Here is a 20,592-nt window from a genome sequence, read left to right on the forward strand (position 1 = left end):
AGTTAGAAACTAAAAAATGTCCAGAAAAGACATTATATGTTGGATGTATGTAGACATCACAAACACGATCAGGGATCACATCTCAAAACTTTCCCAGCTTGTGACTCTAACTGGTCTCATAACCGCTGAGGCAAAGCCATACTTCCCCAAATATTCATCTCCTTCCTTTTCTCAGATACTCCTTTTTGTAGCTCATCCTCAGGCTGCTTGTGTAAAATGAACTGGTCCCAGCTCAGCTGGGACTGTGCTGCCCATGCAGCCTCTCAGGCAACAGATAAGGCAGCTTAAATGTAGTCCACATCTAAATGTTGCTGCTACGCAGCTGCACAGCAGCAATTATGGAAACATATGTCATATTGCTCCGTGCTAATCGGAGTACAACAATTACAGATAAGTTTTTCTGAGCTTCACTTTTTCACAGAGGGTCTACTTTTCTAGACCCCTGGAATGTTTACAGTGTCTGTTCAGCATAATGATGCTTTGCCTTGATGATACTTTATTTGTTCAAACTACTGTGTCAGAAGTTTTTATCCAGGCTGAAAAAATGAACTGCAAAGAGAGGAAAAAGCAACCAAAAGATAATGATGTATTGTGTTGTGCTTTGGGCTTTTTTTTACTGCTAATTCACAAGAAAAAAAAAAACCAAATAAAGTGTACCACTGAAACAGAAATCAGGCAATTTCTAAGACAAAAATGTGGCCACATATATCTTTACTAAACGTCTATACTTAAAAGGAAAACTTTTGTGTTAAAAAAAGAAGCAAACTTCAAAATTTTGGGGGAAAAAAACCCAAAAAAGTACTGTATCAACTAGTCTCGTTCATTAAAAGCATTTTGAACTTCTCTAGTTGCGTTCTCTTTATGAGAAGCAAAGAAGCAGGATCACACAATAGCAGGAAATCTAAGCTGGCCTGTGAAACTGATAAAGCTAATTTCATCCTTGGCCCTAATGCAATGAAGGAAATAAAATCCATTCCAATTTTCTAACGATTTGATGGGCAGAAGACTTTATGAACTCACAAAAGATAAATATTTGTAACTAATTGCCAGCTCTTGCCTTTGTTCCTTTAATTTCACTGCCATTGCTGCCCTCAGGTGAATGCATCTGATACTGCTGAGAATGACCACATTCATAAATAGTACAATTCTCTTAGAGTGTCCCACTAATTGTTTATCTAGCAGTCTTAAACTGGTATACTAGTGATACACAAAATGTAACTATAAAAGTAGTTGTCTGTCCAGCCACCTTTTCTCCTTAAGAGACAGGATGCCTGTTTGTGCTTTCCCCTGGCCCAGAGAGGAGCCCGAAAGATCTGCCATCCGTAAAGCAGAACGTATCTGTCTTATTAGGATGGTATCTGTATTTTTAAGAACATCTTGCCCGTCCTGACACCAAAGTTGCTCAGAGGATTTGATGCTAAAAGTCTACCAATGTTGGACCTCTGCCTCTAATTGAATCCCTGCCTCTGCTGTCATGAAGGGACCTGAAATGGGGCACTTGGAAGGGGGAAACAGTTTCCAAACTACAGGTGATCAACTCCCCAGAGTTCCTGATGATGGAGTAGAAGGAATCTCAAATAAAGGCTCTCAAACTCTGCAAAAAATCAGAAGTATTTGGATACTTGGGCAAAGTTTATACGAAAACAGAAACTTGTTAGAGTTATTAGCAGGATGCACTCAGTATTGTAATGGAGCCCAGGTTGGGCACTAAAAAGCTGTGTGTGGCTCATCCGTGCTATTGCTGGTCATCTTGACCTCAAAGAGCAAACAGAAGTCCTCTGAAATGGCTGCAGAGGCACCGCCGTGCAGCAGCTCCCTCTCTCAGAGTAGCTCCACAATTCTTGTGTCCCTGCTGGCCTGCAAGCTTCTCCTGTAAGCCAAGTAGCCAGCCCTGCTGCTTGCCTGATTCATCTCCTTGCTGTTTATTCAGCCTTCCAAGTGACCCTGTGTCCTCCGCTCAGACTAATTAGTTAAGTCCAGCTCTGTCTACAAAGGACAAACCTTTCATGACTTTCTGAAAATCCTCCTGTTTGAAAGGTTTGAATAATCTGAAAGAAAAAAAGTAATTTACTGCATTAAATTTCACAGAAGTTCTTCATTAAAATAAACTACTGTTGTAGTTCATTGTCTAGGATACAGTTGTAGAACTGCCTTTTTTCTTTGAAACAACTTTACTTCTGCTGGCTGGGTGACAATGAGGTTTTCACTCCTCCTGCTTCGGCATCCTGTTCTGCTGGAGGTAGACAGAGGCTGCAGGCAGAAGGTCATAGATCTGGCTTCCACACCCTGCTGAGCTATTCAGCTGAAAAACTGGCCACGTTGCAGAACCATTTTGGGTCAGATCCATGGGTGTGGAGACATCACTTACAAATACCAGAATCCTTCTCTGAAAGCACTCTAATCCTGATTTATCAGAGCCAAGCCTCCCTTTAGATAGCTATGGCTGCTGTTCTGGGTTTCTCAGAGCTGTGAAGAGAGATACTGTTGGAACATCTCCATAGCCATAGGCACCGAAATTTTGCAAGAAATACTTTTTTTGTGGTACCTGACTGCAATTTCTGCAGCTAATAGAGACATGTAAATGGGAGGGATATAATTTAGCTCCAGACAAGCAGCCTCTAAGTAGAGAGCTTCTAAGGAGAGTAGCCTCTAAGGAGAGAAGCACTAAGGACAGCAGCCTCTAAGGATATAAATTAGCTTCAGAGAAGCAGCTCGAAGTCTTCTGTCAAACTAGACAATTTAACCAATACTCCTTTAGGTTTAGAAAAATAAATCTGCAGATATCTTTGCCTTACAAGTAAGACCAAAGGATCATTCACTCCAGTGATAAACGTCTGAAACAGCGCTGATGTAACAGCTAACGTAACAGGTTATAGGAGAAATTGTATTTCCTCCTGACTGTGGGAGAAAATCAGAATGCAGGAGAAAAAGAGCACATAAGCCAACCAGGTTCATAGCGGCGAATGCTGTAAGTGCGACGACATCTGTCTCTCTGGGCTGTTTGAAGGACATACGTGAACATTGCCCTCCCATGCTCTGTCCCTGTTGCCACTCTTCCCTCCATTCTGCCTTCATTGGCAACCAAGTCTTCCACCTTGCGTATTGCAAGTATCAGTGCGCAGACTTGTTGATACTAGCAAAAATTTGTTAAAACCATCAATGGTGTCCCTAGTTGCTATACTTTGTCCAGCAGGGTAGTGGGGAGGAATAGCCTATTCTGAAAGCACAGAATTTGGAATTTGTTTCAGACTAGTGATCGTTGCTTCCTTGCCAAGATTTTCTCTGGCCATAAATCGATCTGATATGGCCTTTGGTAACATATCAAGTCTGGATCGTTTTTACCAACCAGAGGTTTTTCCAAAGAAGTACAGACAGGCTAACACCTAAAATAATGGTCATTAATAATCATTTTAGAAAATTTAATGTACTTACAGGCACGAGTGCCACACTATTGGGTCACCACTACAAATTTCTCCTTGCCTTCTCCAATATGATGCATGGATGAGTGTACAACGAAGGGAAGCTGCATTGTTCCACCAGGAATAAGAGCATCAGGCACAGAGGAGAGAAATGGAATTTGTTCCTTAGCATGTGTAGGCTTTGTGAAGCCTGCAATGCCTTGCAACAGATATTTCAAAAAATTAGAAGATTTCAGCAAAAGTTCTACTTGTATTTCTGATACTATCAGGGTTTAGATTCCTACTTGCTGGTTTTGGTCCCGTACTTATGATGTTCCATGTCAACATACCTTGAAAATATTTTCTTTCCACTCTTAAGTTACTAGAAATTATTAATAATAAACTCCTATATTAAAGTTCAACATAAGAAAACAGGAGAGAATTTGAGTAAGCACGTGCTCCTAATACCCAGGAGAAAGGAAAAAATGCAAGGAATAGTGAAAAGAGAACTGTTAGGAGCAAGCAATTCCCAAAACACAGAAACTTAAGAAGCTAGGTTTTTAATGGGTTTCTGTGTCAGAGATGACTATTAAAAATGAATTATAGAAAAGTTGTGGTGTGAATTCACCAGGATTAGACATGGAAATGGAGAATGGATTCAACAACTGAGGACAAAAAACCTTCAGCTGGAGTTCATGTCTTTTCATGCAACCCAGAGAATCTCGTTTTTCTTTGGGAGTGAGGGAACTCTTCTCCCATGTGGATCCTCTGATACATCAGCAGAGCTGAACTTACACTACATTATCTGCTCCCTCTTACCCAGCTGTCTGTCTACAGCATGTGCAGGAATGTCATGGTTTTGATACCGTAACCTCCCTGCCCTCTAATTCGAATTGGACAAAACCCAAAAGGTATTAGGAGTACTGGCAGGACATATGTACTCACACTTATGCACGTATGGTGTGTGTGAAGAAGTCTTGGTTCTTTAGTTAGCCAAGCTAAAGTCTACAGAAATTTCGTGTGACTTAGCACAACATTATCCATATAACGATGTGGAGAAAAACAAGCCCCAGCTTTTGGTGTAGCTCTGTGTAGCCCTGTTCTGTATCGCACACGTCATCGGACCTGGAAAAGTGCCTGCAGTTCTGGACAATGAACTAAAAGCTTGAATTATCTCTTGTTTTTATTGTACAATAAATTACAGAGCTTACTATTCCATTCTCCATTTATACAGTTTGGAGGGAAAGCTAGTGAATGGACTGGTGAGTGGACTAAAAACCTGTTGTTTAGGTCATTTACACAGAGTGTATGTTTGTGCTGGGAAGACCAGCAAAAATGATTTCCATAGTCTTGAGGAAACACCCTTTTATTGTAGAGAAGTTTGTATACACAGATGCGATGTATTTACAACTAGCTTTTCTCAAACAGATGACTGTTTAAAATCCTTCACATATCTGTCAAGAATGAAAGAAAATGAAGCTCAGAAGCCCAGCCAGCCAGCCAGCCTAACCCCCAAATTCAGATTAATTCCTGAAGACAACTGTAATGAGATAACAATACATGGAGTTATTCTGAAGGAAGCAATAGGACTGTGACAGAGATCAATGGATGGACTTCAGGACCGGTTCAGTTAAAAACATTGCTTAGTTTGATCTCAGAGTAGATGAACCGCAAAGTAAAATCCCAAGAAGCAGATGGGGACCTGCTTTTTTCCAGGGGTGTGGAAGAGACAGGCAGAAAGAGCCTGGCCCTTCCTTCCCTGGCCTCTGCAAGGACAGGTCACAGCTGCAACCTCTGTGAAAAGAAGTTATTGGTCCTGTGTTCCCCTGGAAAGCTCTTTTCCAGAAAAAGGCAGGAAAAGCTCCGCTCTTCTTCAGTCTGCAGAATGGAGTCAATGCACTGAGGCTAAGGATGGGTGTCCTCCTTAGGAAGGGTGCAGACTCACATGACAGCCCAGGCACAGGAGAGACGGCACCTGGATTTCTCCTGGTGCCCCTCCAAACTGTGGCTCAGCTCTGCACCGCCCTTTACCTGGTGTGCAATGGCATCGGTCTAGCTTCAGCCTGTTCAATCTCCCCAAATGCAGAGGAGACAACACAGAGGGAAATGATGAGAGGTAGAGACACACATTACAGTCCCTTTTCCTGTTCCTTTTCAATTAAAAGTAGAACCTTCATCAACAGCAAAAAGTTACATGTGCAGGAGGCACTTCTCTGAGGAAGAAATAAATACCTCACACAAGCATTCACGGGTGGATGAGTCCCATGAGAAAGATTCCCAGCACAACCAGTTCAGTCATAAAAGGAATCTAAAATCCTCACGTCAATGTATATGTGAAACACACAAAACATATCTGCTAATGCTCGAGGGTTACATGCATAAGTTTCCTGTAGGTCGGGAACATATATCTTAGAATCTGCATAATTTGGTTCACAATTAGCAGAACATTGCGATATTTACAGGCACATTCCAATGGGAAAACATTTGCATATTGAGTGCGAAAGACACAGCTTTGTCACCTAACCATGGGACTTTAAAGGCAGGGATTTTGTGACCTCAACGTACTACTTGTGAAGTTGGTGGGGAGGAAAAAGGTGTGTAGGCAGGGAAAAAAAATTATCAGAAGTTGGTAAGAACTCTTTGTTTTGAGCGTTAGAATGGTTGCAGGCTGGGACAAAGTGAGTCTGTGCAGGCCACGGGTTCTGGCTTGTTAGACACCATAGAGTGCTTTGTCTACTCTCATTTCCCATACTTACTCTTCCCAGTTAAATTTGTTTCCCATTAGCCAGATTGATGAGAATAGTGCGTAAGACTCCTTCTTCTTCTTGCAATCATCATCCTTCATAGCATAATAACTTAATAAATTCTTGCAGAACAGGAATGAAGTGGAATGTCACTTTTTTGGACTTGGTCTGTATTCTGAAGGTGAAAGTGGGCATCTGAGAAATACATTTGTAAAGCTTTGAAAGTTTTATAAATAAAAAAAAGTTACACTCCGAACCTGACTGAGAATGCAAAGTTCTACGTTCTCTAGCACTGCATGTCAGACATGGTGGAAAAGCTATTCAGTGACTACTGTAACCTTAGCGCTACCCAGAATTGTTCTGAAAGTAGTTCATTAGTTTCTGAAACACTACTGTAGTTGCAGCAAATTATTAAAACTATCTACATAATTTTAATCATACAATTTAGGTTTCAATATGTCAGCAAAACAGCGATGTATAACCCATAGAAGTTATATCTCGGAAGTGAAATTATCAAACTATTGCTCCAATGTCTGAAAAGTAAAGCTATCCTCCCTAGGTACACAGCACTCTCTCACTTATGCTGACACGTAAGGTGGTGGTGGATCTTTAGCAGCTCCATTCGCAGGATCATCATATGGTGGCAACAGGACCTGCAAGAAAGGAAAAAAATGTTTATATTTTTTAAAAAGAAGCCAGCTGATAAAATTTGCAGAAAAGAACTCCCTTAAGGGCTTGTCCTAAAAAATGAAAAAAAGACAGAGTAAATTAGTAATCAGGAGCAGAATAGTTAGAAAATGAAGGAGTATTAGCTTGAAGTTCCTCCTTTTCAATTTGTGTGCCTGTTTTCATTACAAAGGAAATATAGTTTCTTCTCATTTCTTATTGTATGCAGTGACAGCTTGATTTCAGCCAAAGATCATTCATTGCTAATACCTGAATTTGTTCAGTCTGGCAGTGACAGTAGCTGCTTATTTTGCAACTCTCCTCTGTCAAGAGCGCTCAACTGCTAACTGAGTGAGAAAAGTCCCGAAAAACTTTCTTTCTGAGGTCTCCCTAGAATAGCTAATAATTATTTTGGGGTGGGGAGAAAGAAAGCAAATGGAGAAAAAATTACCCAATGTCTAAATAAATCTCCAGTTTTGTGCTTCAGGGGCACTCAACCATGAGAAGGGAGACCTACATTCCCATAAGCCCTTCAGTGAATACTTAAACATTGGATAGAAATTAGGACAGCTTTAATCATCTATCATCCCCATTCACAGGAGTCCAGGCAGCTTCCTCAGACATGGGAGATGCAAGTTCAGGCCACACAGGGCAGAGGAAGGATTTGAGGCAAGATTTCCACTTCTTTAGGCAAGCATGTTAGCTATCATGCAATTTTTAATGGAACCAGCACTGACATTAATTAGCTTGCATGTGAAAAAGTAAAGGAGCACTTGGTCTGAGAATCCCAGCAGAGACCGAGGATAAAAGAGATGTGTGAATGAAGAATGAGTGTATATTCCCTAAAATATCTCAGTATCATGTCAGAGTATCAGTTGTAGTGCACTGGCAGAGATACTTTATGCAGCTGAAGATCAATTATTCATGATGGAATTTCCAGATTTATCAGCATTGCTTCTTGGTCATTAAAGAGCACAGAAAGCTGATTGTCTGAACATACATAGGGAAAATCCTGATCTCAAGAAAGTCAATGGAATTTTTGCTGTGAGAGGATTTCACCAGTTCTTAAAGAAGCTGATAACTTGCCTTCTGCAAAGAAACATCCGTAATCATCCCTTTTGGACTTCATTTGCAGCATAACAAAACCAGTGGGAATCCTTCTATAGTTTTAAACAATAGACTTTGGATCAGGCTTTTGTGGGATAGTTCCAAGGGTGATTCACATTATACTTATGTGAGTTTACAGACATGTGTTGATGACCATGTGTTCAAGTACATCTGTGCACATGTTTGATAGATTACAGAATGACTACCTTGGCATCTTCAGCCTTTAATCAAAAAAGTTTCATTATTTAGAAAAGGAAATTGTCAGATCCATCACTCTTTATTAATGCCATATGTTTGAGCTTGTAAATGCAATATATGATGCACACTTCCACTACATAATCTAAAAAGCCTTGTATTGAAAAGCATTTAATAAGTTATGTCAACTTTAAAGGGTGCAAACAGCTTATGACAGACTACTTATGTATTGAAATTAGGACAACATACAGAACTTCAAATAAATATTGTGACAAAAATCATAAATGTATTTTGCAATGCATTTACATATGTAAATCACACAGCTAAAGCATGTAAACTGTGAAAAACACTACAGTTGAGATCCTCTCCCTAGTGCTAATCATTAGTTTAATAACATTCTAGTAAAATCCTTGTGTTACTAAAAAAAGCACTATTTTCTCAGATGTGCTGAAACATTAATTGATTATGAAGCAATATAATTAGTAATTAAATCTGATCTACAGATGACTCTGAAAATGAATCAAGTTCACTTTGTGAAGATTTAGCTGTCTTATTGCATTCTTGTAATGCTGAGCCCCAAACTGTGGTCCATCCCTTTCAGGTTCAGAGTCTATTTCATCAGGCATGATAAGAAACGACAGCAGACACAATCCAAAAAACTGTCCAGCTTCCAGGTCTACGAGCTGATTAATAAAGGACAATACCTCTTCCCGTGCTGTGATCCTCTGTGTCCTAAGACTACTGTAGTTAGGTCAATTCAGCATTGAGGTTACTGTCATTTGCAGTAGCTCTCCTGGAGGATTTACTGATGTGAGTGACCTTCTTCATTCCCTTCACTCCTATATGAAACAAAATCTGTCTGGTAGGACAACAGCCTCCTGGTGAGGCTTTTACCTCGTGGGAGGTGAGCACTCCACTTTGCTCTATGGTCCCAAAACTCATACGTGGGTCAATGGCCTCAAGGACCCTCAGAAGACGCTTTCTCACTTATCAACAGCTCAACAAGAAGTGAGGGGAGACAGGAATACCTACAGGAGCCATTTTGGAGAAGCCACTGGCTAAATCCTAAGGCATATGGATTTCTATAGGAATATTCAAGGCATGTGTGGCATGAGTTGGGGAGGCCACTAAAAACCTTCAGAAGTTTCACAAGAAAATATCTACAGCGGAAGGCTAAAGAGTATTTGCCAAATATCTGTAAGGCTTAGTGTCACTTTATTGCTGGCAAAAGTTACTTCTCTAAACAGTTCTATCAGTGATGACTTCACAGGCTTACTCCCTACACATTTTTGTGTTTAAATATTTAAATATCCTGATCTTGCATTCCCTGTCATGAACAGAATAGTGATAAAAAATAAAGAGTGTAGAATGAGTAGAATTCAAAATTACTACCTTTGCCTGGCAGTGCTTGAGTTAAACAATGAAAATATGGACAGGATATTAAACTATGTTTAAGATGAATGAATGTGATGGACAACACGTGGAAGAAAGCACTCAGGAGTTTGTGGAATACATGGCACTGGCCGGGACCGCAAGTATCTCAAGTCATTAGCATAGTAAAAGTCCTTTAAACTAATTTAACTGTTTTACTTTCAGTCAATGTAGTTTTGTTACTGTTACTTAATCATCTGTCAACTGTAAGTCTAAATAATCATCCTTCAGCTTCCATGACAGTTTGAATAACTCTTCAACCACTTCATAACTACAAATCTTGCAACACTGCCTCTGTAAGACTACCTTTTAATTATTTTAGACAAGAACAGAGTTTCAGGCCATTACTTTCCCTTAATATTTTTTTCCATCTTTTCTCAGTTAAGTCTATTTTGGCAAAAGGGAGAAATATGATAAAACCTGAATTATCCCAGCTATTAAGTCTTTATTGTTGAAATGGCTAACAGCTTACAAAAATCTCAAGGAAAAGAGAATTCCATTAGACTTTTTAATCATTGAATTTATACCAAAGTAGTTGAGATGAAAATCTGGATCAGAGTAGTTTTCCCTTCTCTTGTGTTAATTTTAGATCTCAGCATGGTTTAATGGAAGCAGATAAGTGCCTTGGACATAAAACAGCATAGTTATTCAGGCAGTACGTTATGCTCTCCAGAGACATAAAATGGAAGCCAGTCACTGAGCCAAAGGGTGAATTCAGAAACTGGAAAAATAGACAGAAACTCACTATTCAGACTTATCTAAGAACCTAATTAGAATGGATGCAGTCTAAAATAATTCATGAAGGACAAAAATATATGCATATTTTAGGTCCATGGTATCCCCAAGGCAGAATATCCACTAGGACAACTGATGCATTTTGCTTTCTATGCACTACATTTGAGCATTTCCTTGCTTGTTTGTTGTGAATTGAGAAAAACTATGTTAGTTCCCCTGGATGCTCTGGGACTAATCTTTAAGATTGTCACTTACAAGTTACTATACAAACTAAGTACAAAGGACTCACATTTTTTGGAATTCAGTGATCCCTGTGAAAAGAAGTTCTGGCTTTTTATCAATAGACCAGCAAGCAAGTTTGGAGGATTAGATGGTTGCAGGGTTCAGTCCTACAGGATGCCTAAAATCCAAAGGACAGAAGGTCCTAACTTCTTTCACAACCCCTATGACTGTGTTTAAGAACCATGTAGCATTTTAACATCATCCTTTAATATGCAGCCAGAGGAGGAGGTGACATTACTCACTGTTTGTGTAGTTGTCTGGTGGTAAAAGCATTGCACAGAAACTCTGAGATCAGAGCTCTAAGAGCTCCCAAACCAAGAGGGTTCAAACCCACAGCTCCTATCTGCCATGTGAGTGCTCCAGACACAAGGTTTTCACTTAAGTTGGAAGGACCATTTTCTACCCGCCTGTTGCCACAGTGAAGCCAAGTATGCAAGAATCCATGGGGAAAGAAAGAAAGAAAGAAAGAAAGAAAGAAAGAGAAAGTAAGAAGAAAGAGAGAGAGAAAGAAAGAAAGAAAGAAAGAAAAGAAAAGAAAGTAAGAAAGAAAGAAAGAAAGAAAGAAAGAAAGAAAGAAAGAAAGAAAGAAAGAAAGAAAATAGGAGAAAGGGTGGCTATGTAGCCCCATGGTTAGGGTGCTTAAGTGGGACACGGAGTCTTGGGTCCGTATTTGCTCCCAATACCATTTAAGCATTTTGTGATAAGCAGTCTTGTTGTATAATATGCAGAAATAATCCAGAACTGACCCATAAGAAATCCTGGTCCTGATTTAGCTGGTGTCATCCAAGTGGTTTGGATAATTGTATTACATAAGCATCTCTCTATTATAAAGCACATGATACAGGATGACCTTCTCTGGAAGAAATAATTACCACACAAGTTTGCCGATGGCTATAACATATTCAGTTAATACAAGCATATGTCATTTCTTATTTTTTACATCCTGGTTAATCTGGTTTTGGAGAATAAGTTTGTGAAGATATTGCTTAGAAATATGCCTAAGAAGAAACACAGGCAAATATTTGTATATTCAAACTGTTTGGAATTAATCTTGTCCCAAAGGTGTTCTTTTGGGGGGAATTGCATAATTTCAATAATCTTTCAATTTTTTTTTCAGCTGATTCCACATTTACATGAACTTCCAGTAGAAAATTTTCTTTCTTCAGCATATGTACAAATTTTCTCATATTGCTGCAGTTATTCCTGTTTGTACTCAAGCTCTCAGATCTGTTTGCTGTCTAGTACATTTCTACAGGAGAAAATGTGCTTAGGCTTGTATGAGTAAACTTAAATATTTGATTAATTGATTATTTCCACATTCTTAAGGGTCTCACCCAAAACTCGCTGAACTCAGTAGAAATCTTTCTGTGTCTCCAGAGAGCCTTGGACCGCTTTTTCCCACAGCCATTTGTATTCTTCACTGGGCGGAACGGTACAACTGTCACATAACAGCTTTGAGTTTCAACAGCGTTTTGGCTGGCAGCTCTATGACACTTCTGTGAGTTCCCGTTGTAAAATACCTTGTTGATGTCTTGTTAGAAACGAAGATTGTTAGAGACAGCTCTAACATACTTTTCTCTAACACCTTCTAGAACAGAAATGCACTTGATAATGCCAAAAAAGCTATAGAGTAACATGTCTGTGGTAAGCACTGATGGTTGTAGTGAGCATTCAGGATATTTTCTCAAACTTTAGCTTTTCAATAAAAACTCCAGTCCTTTATGCTGAAGGACTGCACATTGCATCAATACACAGTATATAGGCAGGGACAGGTGACAATGAGTAGTTGAGTGGAATTGGGGTCATCACTACTGCAATTTAATCCTGTTCCTGTCACTGACCTTTTGAGTTTTGACAAATTGTTTGACTTTGTCTTTGGAAGATCTCCTGTTTGTAAAACAGACATATTATTTGAAATATCTTAAAAGGTGTTGGAAACCTTAAAACAGATTTAAAACTCTTAAAACCTTGGATGAAACTTGCATATGACTGTATGAGACAGGGACTAAACTGTGGAAATATTTACAAACTAAATATGTATTTGCAGAAATTTCAGCCTATGCCTGGAAATGTTTACCCCAACCTCTTCACCACAGCTCTGTATGCATTACATATCACTCTTCTGCAGAAGTGACCTTTACATTTCAGACACCCAAGCCGCTACCAGGAATCCTTACGGGAAGCCCATGCGAATACATGTGGAGGAAAGGGAGAGAGGGCAAAAGAAGCCTTTTCTTTCACAGTGCTCACATACGGTGTCACTGGCTTCAGGCCTTATTCTCTGTTTACTTAAAAAGGGAGGGAAAGTAACCAGAAAGCAAACAGTGGTAGGCAGATGGCGAGAGTGTGCCAGAGCCAGTGCTGGACCATTTCTTAAGTAAAAGTGCTGAACCACAGGTATTTCCTCATCCGGGAGTCTCTGCCCAACGTGCAGCCTCCAGCCTGGTGATGGGATGAACACTGGCACAGCTGCAGGCTGAAATACAGTCACTGCATGCTTTTCCTAATTCAGGATAAATTTTCTCCTCAATGTAGCATAGAGCTGATGTGTCAGGTTCAGAGGCAACTGAGCAAACTGAAAGATGAGGTTTTAAGCAGCACATGCCTAGTTGCACCAGTCCTCTACTCTGGGTTCATTTCATCTCAGTGATTCCAGCCTGAGACCAACCACCAACTTGTACCAATCTGATACCATCGTGCGGTTTGGAGAGGGTTTAATGGTACACAATCACATTTACTAATTTCATATTTCCTTTCCTGCTCTCCTGTCATTCACCCAGCCAAGAGGAGTGGAATTTCCTCCCACAGCTGCGGTGCTTTGAGGAGCCATTAACTGCGACCTAAACGATGCTCAGCTGCAGTGAAGCAAGCAGCGAGCCTACAGAGAGCTCTAGAGGGAAGGCTGCTGACATGACCACCTGTCCAGTTCAAGATAGTCCCAACAGCCCTGGTGTACTGTTGGGTTCTTGACTACACAAATATTATGAAGATCACCTGGGGAAAACAGAAGATTTCTGTGTGCATAAACAGCTATAGCCAGCTGATTGCTTCACTCTGTATGCAGGAAAGGTTGAGAATAATTCCCTCTTTGCAATGTTTTCCTGTCAAGTTTGACAATGTGATTTTCTTCTGAGAAGTCTGAGATTACAGAGGAAAATATAAAATTAAGATGTATTTTTGCTTAAAATTTTCAGAAATCCAGATCTCAGTAGAGCTGTGTTTTGGAGACTCAAGGCACCAGGTGGCAGCTATTTCCTTTAGTACTATGCATGACAATAAGCACTGGACTATATGTAAATATCACTGATTAAGTAATTAATTTTGTATTTTATTTGAAAGGAAATAAGCCTATTAATGTAGCACACATTTTATTTCCTGTACAAAATTTACTAGAAGTTACTATATATGCTGATTTTATTGAGGCAAACTCTTTAAAAGTTTCTAACGTTTCTGTATGTAGGGTGGGAAGAAATAGTGTTTATCAAGAGTTTCTGAAGAAATGTGTTTTCTCTACAACAGGTCCCCAGGAGGTTTAAGCCCCAGGCTTTTCAGATGTCTCAGAAGTGAGTCACCCAAGGTCTACCGCTACTTTTAAAAATTTAGTTCACAAACTGCAGGTGCAAATTGCACCTTTGGGTCATCTGATCTGGACACCTCTGAGGTAACTTCAGAAAAGTAGGTAATATTTGGCCCTGAAGAACAGTAGATCATGCACACACAGCTTATCAAGGGAGAGAGATTGAATGAAACAGTTAGGAAGCATTAAAACTAAATCCATTGAGAATTCAGAGTTTTCTCTTTAACCCCTTAACATGAAGACACACTTTACACTGACTGTATGAAAAAACCGTCAGCCGTCAGGAGAAGAGGGAGCTTTCTCCTCATAGTAAAGAAACAGGAATAATAATAATTCTGTGGTGAGAAGCAGCCAAATGTTGCATACAAGATAAGCACTGGAGAAAGAAGTAGGGATTAGCTTTTATCACACTGCAGCTAAGCACATGTGTGTAGGGATAGCTCTGTTGGGTTAGGTGAAGGGTCCATCCAGATCACAGCAATTAGTGACGGATGATAAAGAAAGAGAAGTGTAAGATAGAACAATGAAAGAAATGAAGAGCGAGCAGTGCAAGCATGTATGACTCGCCCAGAATACTCTCCAAACTGTTAGAAATTTGAATGTCAAGGACTTGCTGAATTACTGGTCATGTCTTAATGGAAGTTTTCTTCCACTGACTCTTCTAGTCTGCATTTGAACCCACGTTGACTTTTAGCACCCGCAATGTCCTATGGTAAGCAGTCCCACAGCTAATCTAGGTGTTATGTGAAGAAATACCTTCTTTGGTTTGCTATGAAACCTGCCACTAGCTATTTATTGAATGTCCCCTAGTTCTTTTGCTGAGACAGTAAGCAGCTGTTCCTCTGCCTCCTCTGCCACTCATGATTTTACAGACCTCTACCACGTTCTCTCTTGTTCTGTCCCTTTTTCACCCCACTAAGGATCCTTGCTCCCCTGCAGTGCAGTCCGCAATTAATTTCTTCACACTCAGAAACTCACTTGCCAGTTTTGGGTCCAGGCTGAAAAGAAAGCTCCAAGACCAGGCGTGTAAAGAAGCATTACAGTCAAGAGGATGCTGGGGAGGGAGCTGATCTCCATCTGGATGAAGCTTCCTTCATGCTCAGGAGAGCAGCAGGCACTTTCACCCACCTGACATGTGTTAGGTGTTCTTCCAGATGAGATCAACTGCCCTTTAGAAACAATTCTTATAAATAAATGCTTATAAATATCTGCTTCAGAGGTGGCTGTTTACAATGTAAATGGCTGCTCTGGTCAAATAAGCCCAGTCAAAGCAACTGTTTCTGAGGAAGTTGGAGAGCAATGTTTACAAAAACCTTTCCCATTTTGCTTTTTCTCCTTCCTCTGTCCCTAGATAAAAAAGCCCTGGGTATAGGGCCAAAGCTTCATATCTGAGCCAAATCATATTTAATATGAAATGAGAAATATTTTATTTTGCTTTATGCACAGATGCTTTTGCTGAAAAGTTTGTCCAAAATGTGCTAGTTAATTACTATTTAAGGGTTTCGTGATATGTTGTCTGTCAAATAAATCCCAAGGAACTTTCCTCTCAACATGGGCAGGAAGTATTTTCATGTTTATATGTATGCATTTCCTTTAGAAACCACACTAGAATGATTACAGATGGAGTAACTGGAAGCAGAAGAGCTCAGAGATAATTTATAACCCCATTCAGTGAAGAAGTAGGCCTCAATGCTGCAAAATCATCTGTGCAAAGTTAAAGTTGCTATGTTTTCCTTTGACAAAACTGCTTGTTTATTCCAAGCCACCAGCTCTCCAAGACACTATTTAAGAAACTTTACACGAGTTTATGTATTTCTGTAATGAAGCAGCACAATGTTTTCAGCACTCCAGATAAAGGAATAAATGTATATATTACTAGGACACAGCAATATTTAGGGACAGATTGTGATTACCCATGCGTGGGAAGAAAATTGGATTCAGGAAGCTATTGTCTTTTTCTGTCATATACAACCTCATAAAAGTCACCCAGAATAATGGTGTAATTACCCTCTCCATTCAAAGGCATGGAGGGATAGTCCACCTCAGGCCACAAAAGTCTTTCCTACATCCTGGCCAGCCCTCTACTGCTGCACCTCTAGTTGTGCATCATGATTTTGTATAGACAGAACTTATTTATTTTTTCAAATTTTCCTTCATTTTTTTTCAAAATGAGCTGGATGAGCCCATGCTTTCTCAGGGGGTACTTGCCTGCGTGTCATCGGTACTGAGGACTTAATGTATACTTTGACTCTGTGTGACAAATTGTTGATGTGTTGTCCTGAGTGCAGAGACTGTGACAGAGCACTAATCTTTCAATAGACTTTTTAATTACTAACCTGCATCTCCCCTTACGATTACATCATGTATCCCACTCAAGAGTTAACAAGATGGGAACCTAGGAATAGTTGACATGGGGCAGCCAAATTGCTTAACAGGACTGGACACCTCCCAAGAGCGTGGTTATCACAGCCATGCTTCCATTACAGGTATTGCCGGAAAGGCTTCTGTCTTATCTTCCTCTCACCAGATGGACAGTTTTTCCCTGTCTATACGCCTAGGGACACGTGGTGACCCAATGTCAGTCTTTGGGCAGGACAACAGAGAGATGGGCCAGTTGCAAAGTTTGGACATAGATTTTGAAGTCTCATTATAACATTTGGGAGCAGTAAGATCTGGGATTTTGAGATGACCAACCCCTAGTTCTGTCTTCCATATATATTTTTCACTAATTTTTATTTTTATACAACACATTCTTTTGGTATCACTATTAAAAAGTAAGGCATAGATATTGCCATATGAAATCAGGTTTTTCTTGCACAGTGTATTTAGGCATTTCCTAGTGAATGCTGAAGGGAAGCCTTTGTTTATAACCAAATTATTATAATACTGTGTTAAAACTACAAAGGACTAGTGTCTTGAAAGGTGATGAACTGACTGCTTGAAGGAAGAAACTTATGTCTGTATAAAAATCTGTTAATATTAGTAAATCACATTGGTGAAGCACCTGTCAACCAGAAACTCCCACAAACTTTTCCAGATCTTCTAGATTTGGTACATGAATGCCCACTCAGTCTTGTTCTTTCTGAAGTTGAGTGTTTGTCACAGAGCTCATTTAAAGCAGACCTCACTTTCCTCACTGTTCATAAGATAGAGGACCAAAACCACAAGTGCCACACGGTTCGAGACAGACTGCAGCGGACAGTCCTCTGTCCATAAAGAGTCCTGAGTGATGTAGACAAGAAACAGGTGGACAGGCAGAAGAGAGAAACCGAATTCTCAGGCAAAAAGAGCAGCTTGGCCTAAGGAATGCAGAATGTGATGAGAGGGGAACTGATAAGCCGAAAGTTAGACTCTCAATAGTACTATTGCATGAGCTCATAAATCGGCATGCTTGCAAACTACTAAGGTCCTTGAAGTGGAACTGAAGACTGATAAAGAGGAACATCCTATCCCAGACATCATTAGGCTAGAAAACTGCCACATGAAGTGTAAAGTCAGGAGAAATCAGGAGTAACTGGTGGAAAGGTAAAGGCGGCAGGGGGAGATTGCGACCACTGACTTGGTTGGCCCCCCTCAAAAGAGGGCAAAACCCCGCTTGGGGAGCATGTGCAGTTGATGAAAAGGCTTCATTAGTGGTAACTGCGGATGCATACCAATTTACATTAGAAGTGAGAAACTTGTAACCAATCCGAAGTGTGAATAACAATGAATATGCAGTGTACTATGAATATGCAAATATTTTATTGTATATAATGTATATCTTCATTTGGCTTGACATGCATGTTAGGCGGAACGATCCCCTGTGCATTCAGCACTGCAACAAAGGAATGCCTGCTTTCTAAAACTCCAAACTGAGTCTTAAAAGGTTCTTCTGACTGACTTTTATGGTAACATGAGGGATGCTTGGGAAGAGCTCAGTTGCTCTATGGGAGCCACTAAAGTGAATTGAAATCAGACTGAAAGAATGGCCCAGAAATCACCAGAAGCTGTTAATAACCGCAGGAAGCCAGACCCCTCAGTTCTTGTCACTCCCTCAGCAAAACAACGACAGCTGGGTGCTCCTCCCCAGTATGGAGCTGAGGATGGTTTTCAGGCAGTCTCTAGGGGAACAATGGCACCCACTGAACCACCAGCTGCAGCCGCTCCCTCCCACCTAAACGAACTACTAGCTGATGGCTTTCTGCATCCGCAGAGCTTGTGGTGGTAGGAAAGTGTCGGCAGAGCTGGGAGGGACTGGGATGTGTGAGCAGTTCCTCCTCCGCTTGGCAAAGGCTGGGCTTGTGTGGTGCAAGGGGATGCGATGCAAAGATACCAGATGAGCTATTGCTGGAGCTGAAGGCAGGACCGCTTCTGGGAAGAGCAGCTCTGCAGAAGGGCAGGGCTTCTAGCATGGGCCAACTACATGGTGATAAAGCCGCAGCGATGCTAACTGCTGCCAGGACTTTGCTTCTTGCACCCTGCTGCATTTTCCTGTTGGAGCAATACCTGCCTGAGTGAATTCAAGCCTCCTCTGTCCTTACTTGCAGAGTGTAACTACGACTTGAGCCTGACCTGGAAAATTCACACACGGCTCAGCTTAACACCCGTGTATCCTTGGCAACAGGGATTTAAGTTGTCATTGGCTTTTGCCGCACTGATACATATCCTTGGAATTATACTGAAGACTTTGACTCATTTTTTGAAGCTCACAAAATGGTAGCTGTCAGATGGTAATGAATTGACCCTATTACAAAAAAAGGGTCTGTAAAGAAACACTGCAAATTTATAAACACTCTGTTTTTCGCTACATTGCAATACTCCCAATTAGTGAATCCAAAAAGATTTGGAAGATTTAAATTACACATCCCCATTTCATGTCTTCTTTTTAATCTAATTATGAACACTGAGAACAGATTTGTCTATTTCTGTTGCAAATCTCTTACAAATTGTCATGTATTAGAATAATTCCAGCATTATTTGAGCTGCAAACATAAATACAGTTTTTGTGTTTAAAATAAAAATCTACTGGGGAAAATAGATAAACATGTGTATTTTGATCTTGTAATTTAACTTGTAAGTAAATTTAATGACTGTAATGACAAGTGAAAATGTTTTGGAAATCTTATTTTTAAACTTAAGAGTGTATTTATTTGACCCAAATTGACACCATTAATAGCCTGTTCCAAACAGCATAGCTGGCTTTTGAGAGCAGCTACCCAGTAATAGGTGAGACCTGTAGCAAGAAGTGTGATTAGCAAATAGCACTAAGCAACAGAGCAAACAGGGAGCATGAAGCAATTCAGACCACAGGGAATGATGGATTTTAAGACAAAATCCTTCCATAAACAAGGAAGCAGTAGAAGAAAGAGCTCAGTATAGATGATGTGATGGGAAAGTTAAAAAAAAAAAAAAAAAGAAGAAAAAACAATCTCTTCGCTAAGATTAAAGGACAACTGACAAGGGACGGGACTTCACCGCAGGTAGAATATGAAATGCTGGAGCAGCTGAACAGCAGTTTGTTGGCAGACACAGACTGTCATGATACTTTTCTGCAACTCAAAATCAAACAGAAGGGGAGGAAGCGCACATGTTGCAGATACACACTAGCAAGACGTGAATGCTGACATCCACGTGGAGCCTGAGTTCTTTGAAGATTCTCTAATTAAAGACATTCTTCTGAGGATGTTTATAAGAGCAATTCTGCAGAAAAACAGATCCAGCATTTAAACCACAACCCAGAGTCTCATGTAGGCTATTGTATATGGTTACTAACTGATCACCCCCTTTACTTCAAGCACTGGGTAGTCCTGCTTACATCCTTTTTTTTTCCTTGTCTCTGCTTCTTCCTCTTCTCTGTCTCCCATTTTACCTGCTTTCCCTGTTGCAGGTTTTATCAGACAGTTTCCACTAGGGAAGGTCAGAGCTCCTCTGCCTGGACTCAGTTGGAGGCCCTGAGAAGGGTGCAGAGAGTGAGCCATGCCAGGGGTATTCATTTGTGGGGTTTGCTCTCTTTAAAGTATGTTCATGGTTACTATTCACGGCAAAAAGATGTCTCCGATCTAGTGGCCCAGTAATAATGTCATGCATACAAACTGCCACACAAGACAAGATACCCGGTGAACATTGCCAAGTTTGTGGTATTTTTACGCCACATTATGGAAAATATCTTTAAAGGAGGAATTTTCTCGAAGTTGACTTCTACTCTGACATGAACCATCGCAAAACTGGCTCAGTAGTTGGAAATCACGGGTCCCAAAGCACCTATCAAAACAAGAGGTCTTGCGCACGGTTTGTCTGCCTCTGGGCTCCATTTCACGCTTCAGTCTGTTTGACTGGCCTGAGTGTAAGGGTCCTTCTCTCCGTTCACAGCCAAACTAATCACCTTCCACACATGTCGAATAGCACAATAACACAAAGAATGGCTCTTCCAACCTTACCAAAGAATATTCTTCCCCTGCTCAGAGGAATCATCCAGCAG

At 40.4% G+C, this 20,592-nt stretch overlaps 1 protein-coding gene across 1 annotated transcript in view; it reads right to left on the minus strand.

The window, feature by feature from the left end:
* Positions 1-6,720: 6,720 nt before the first annotated feature.
* The window catches only part of LAPTM4B (lysosomal protein transmembrane 4 beta), a 46,312-nt gene continuing 32,440 nt past the window's right edge, over positions 6,721-20,592 (minus strand). Inside the window, exon 8 of the mRNA XM_009706509.1 lies at positions 6,721-6,795. Coding sequence (XP_009704811.1) covers positions 6,721-6,795 — 75 coding nt within the window. The remainder of the gene's footprint in view (positions 6,796-20,592) is intronic.

The sequence above is a fragment of the Cariama cristata genome, unplaced genomic scaffold (assembly GCF_000690535.1).
Source record: "Cariama cristata isolate BGI_N322 unplaced genomic scaffold, ASM69053v1 scaffold8028, whole genome shotgun sequence".
NCBI lineage: Eukaryota > Metazoa > Chordata > Aves > Cariamiformes > Cariamidae > Cariama > Cariama cristata.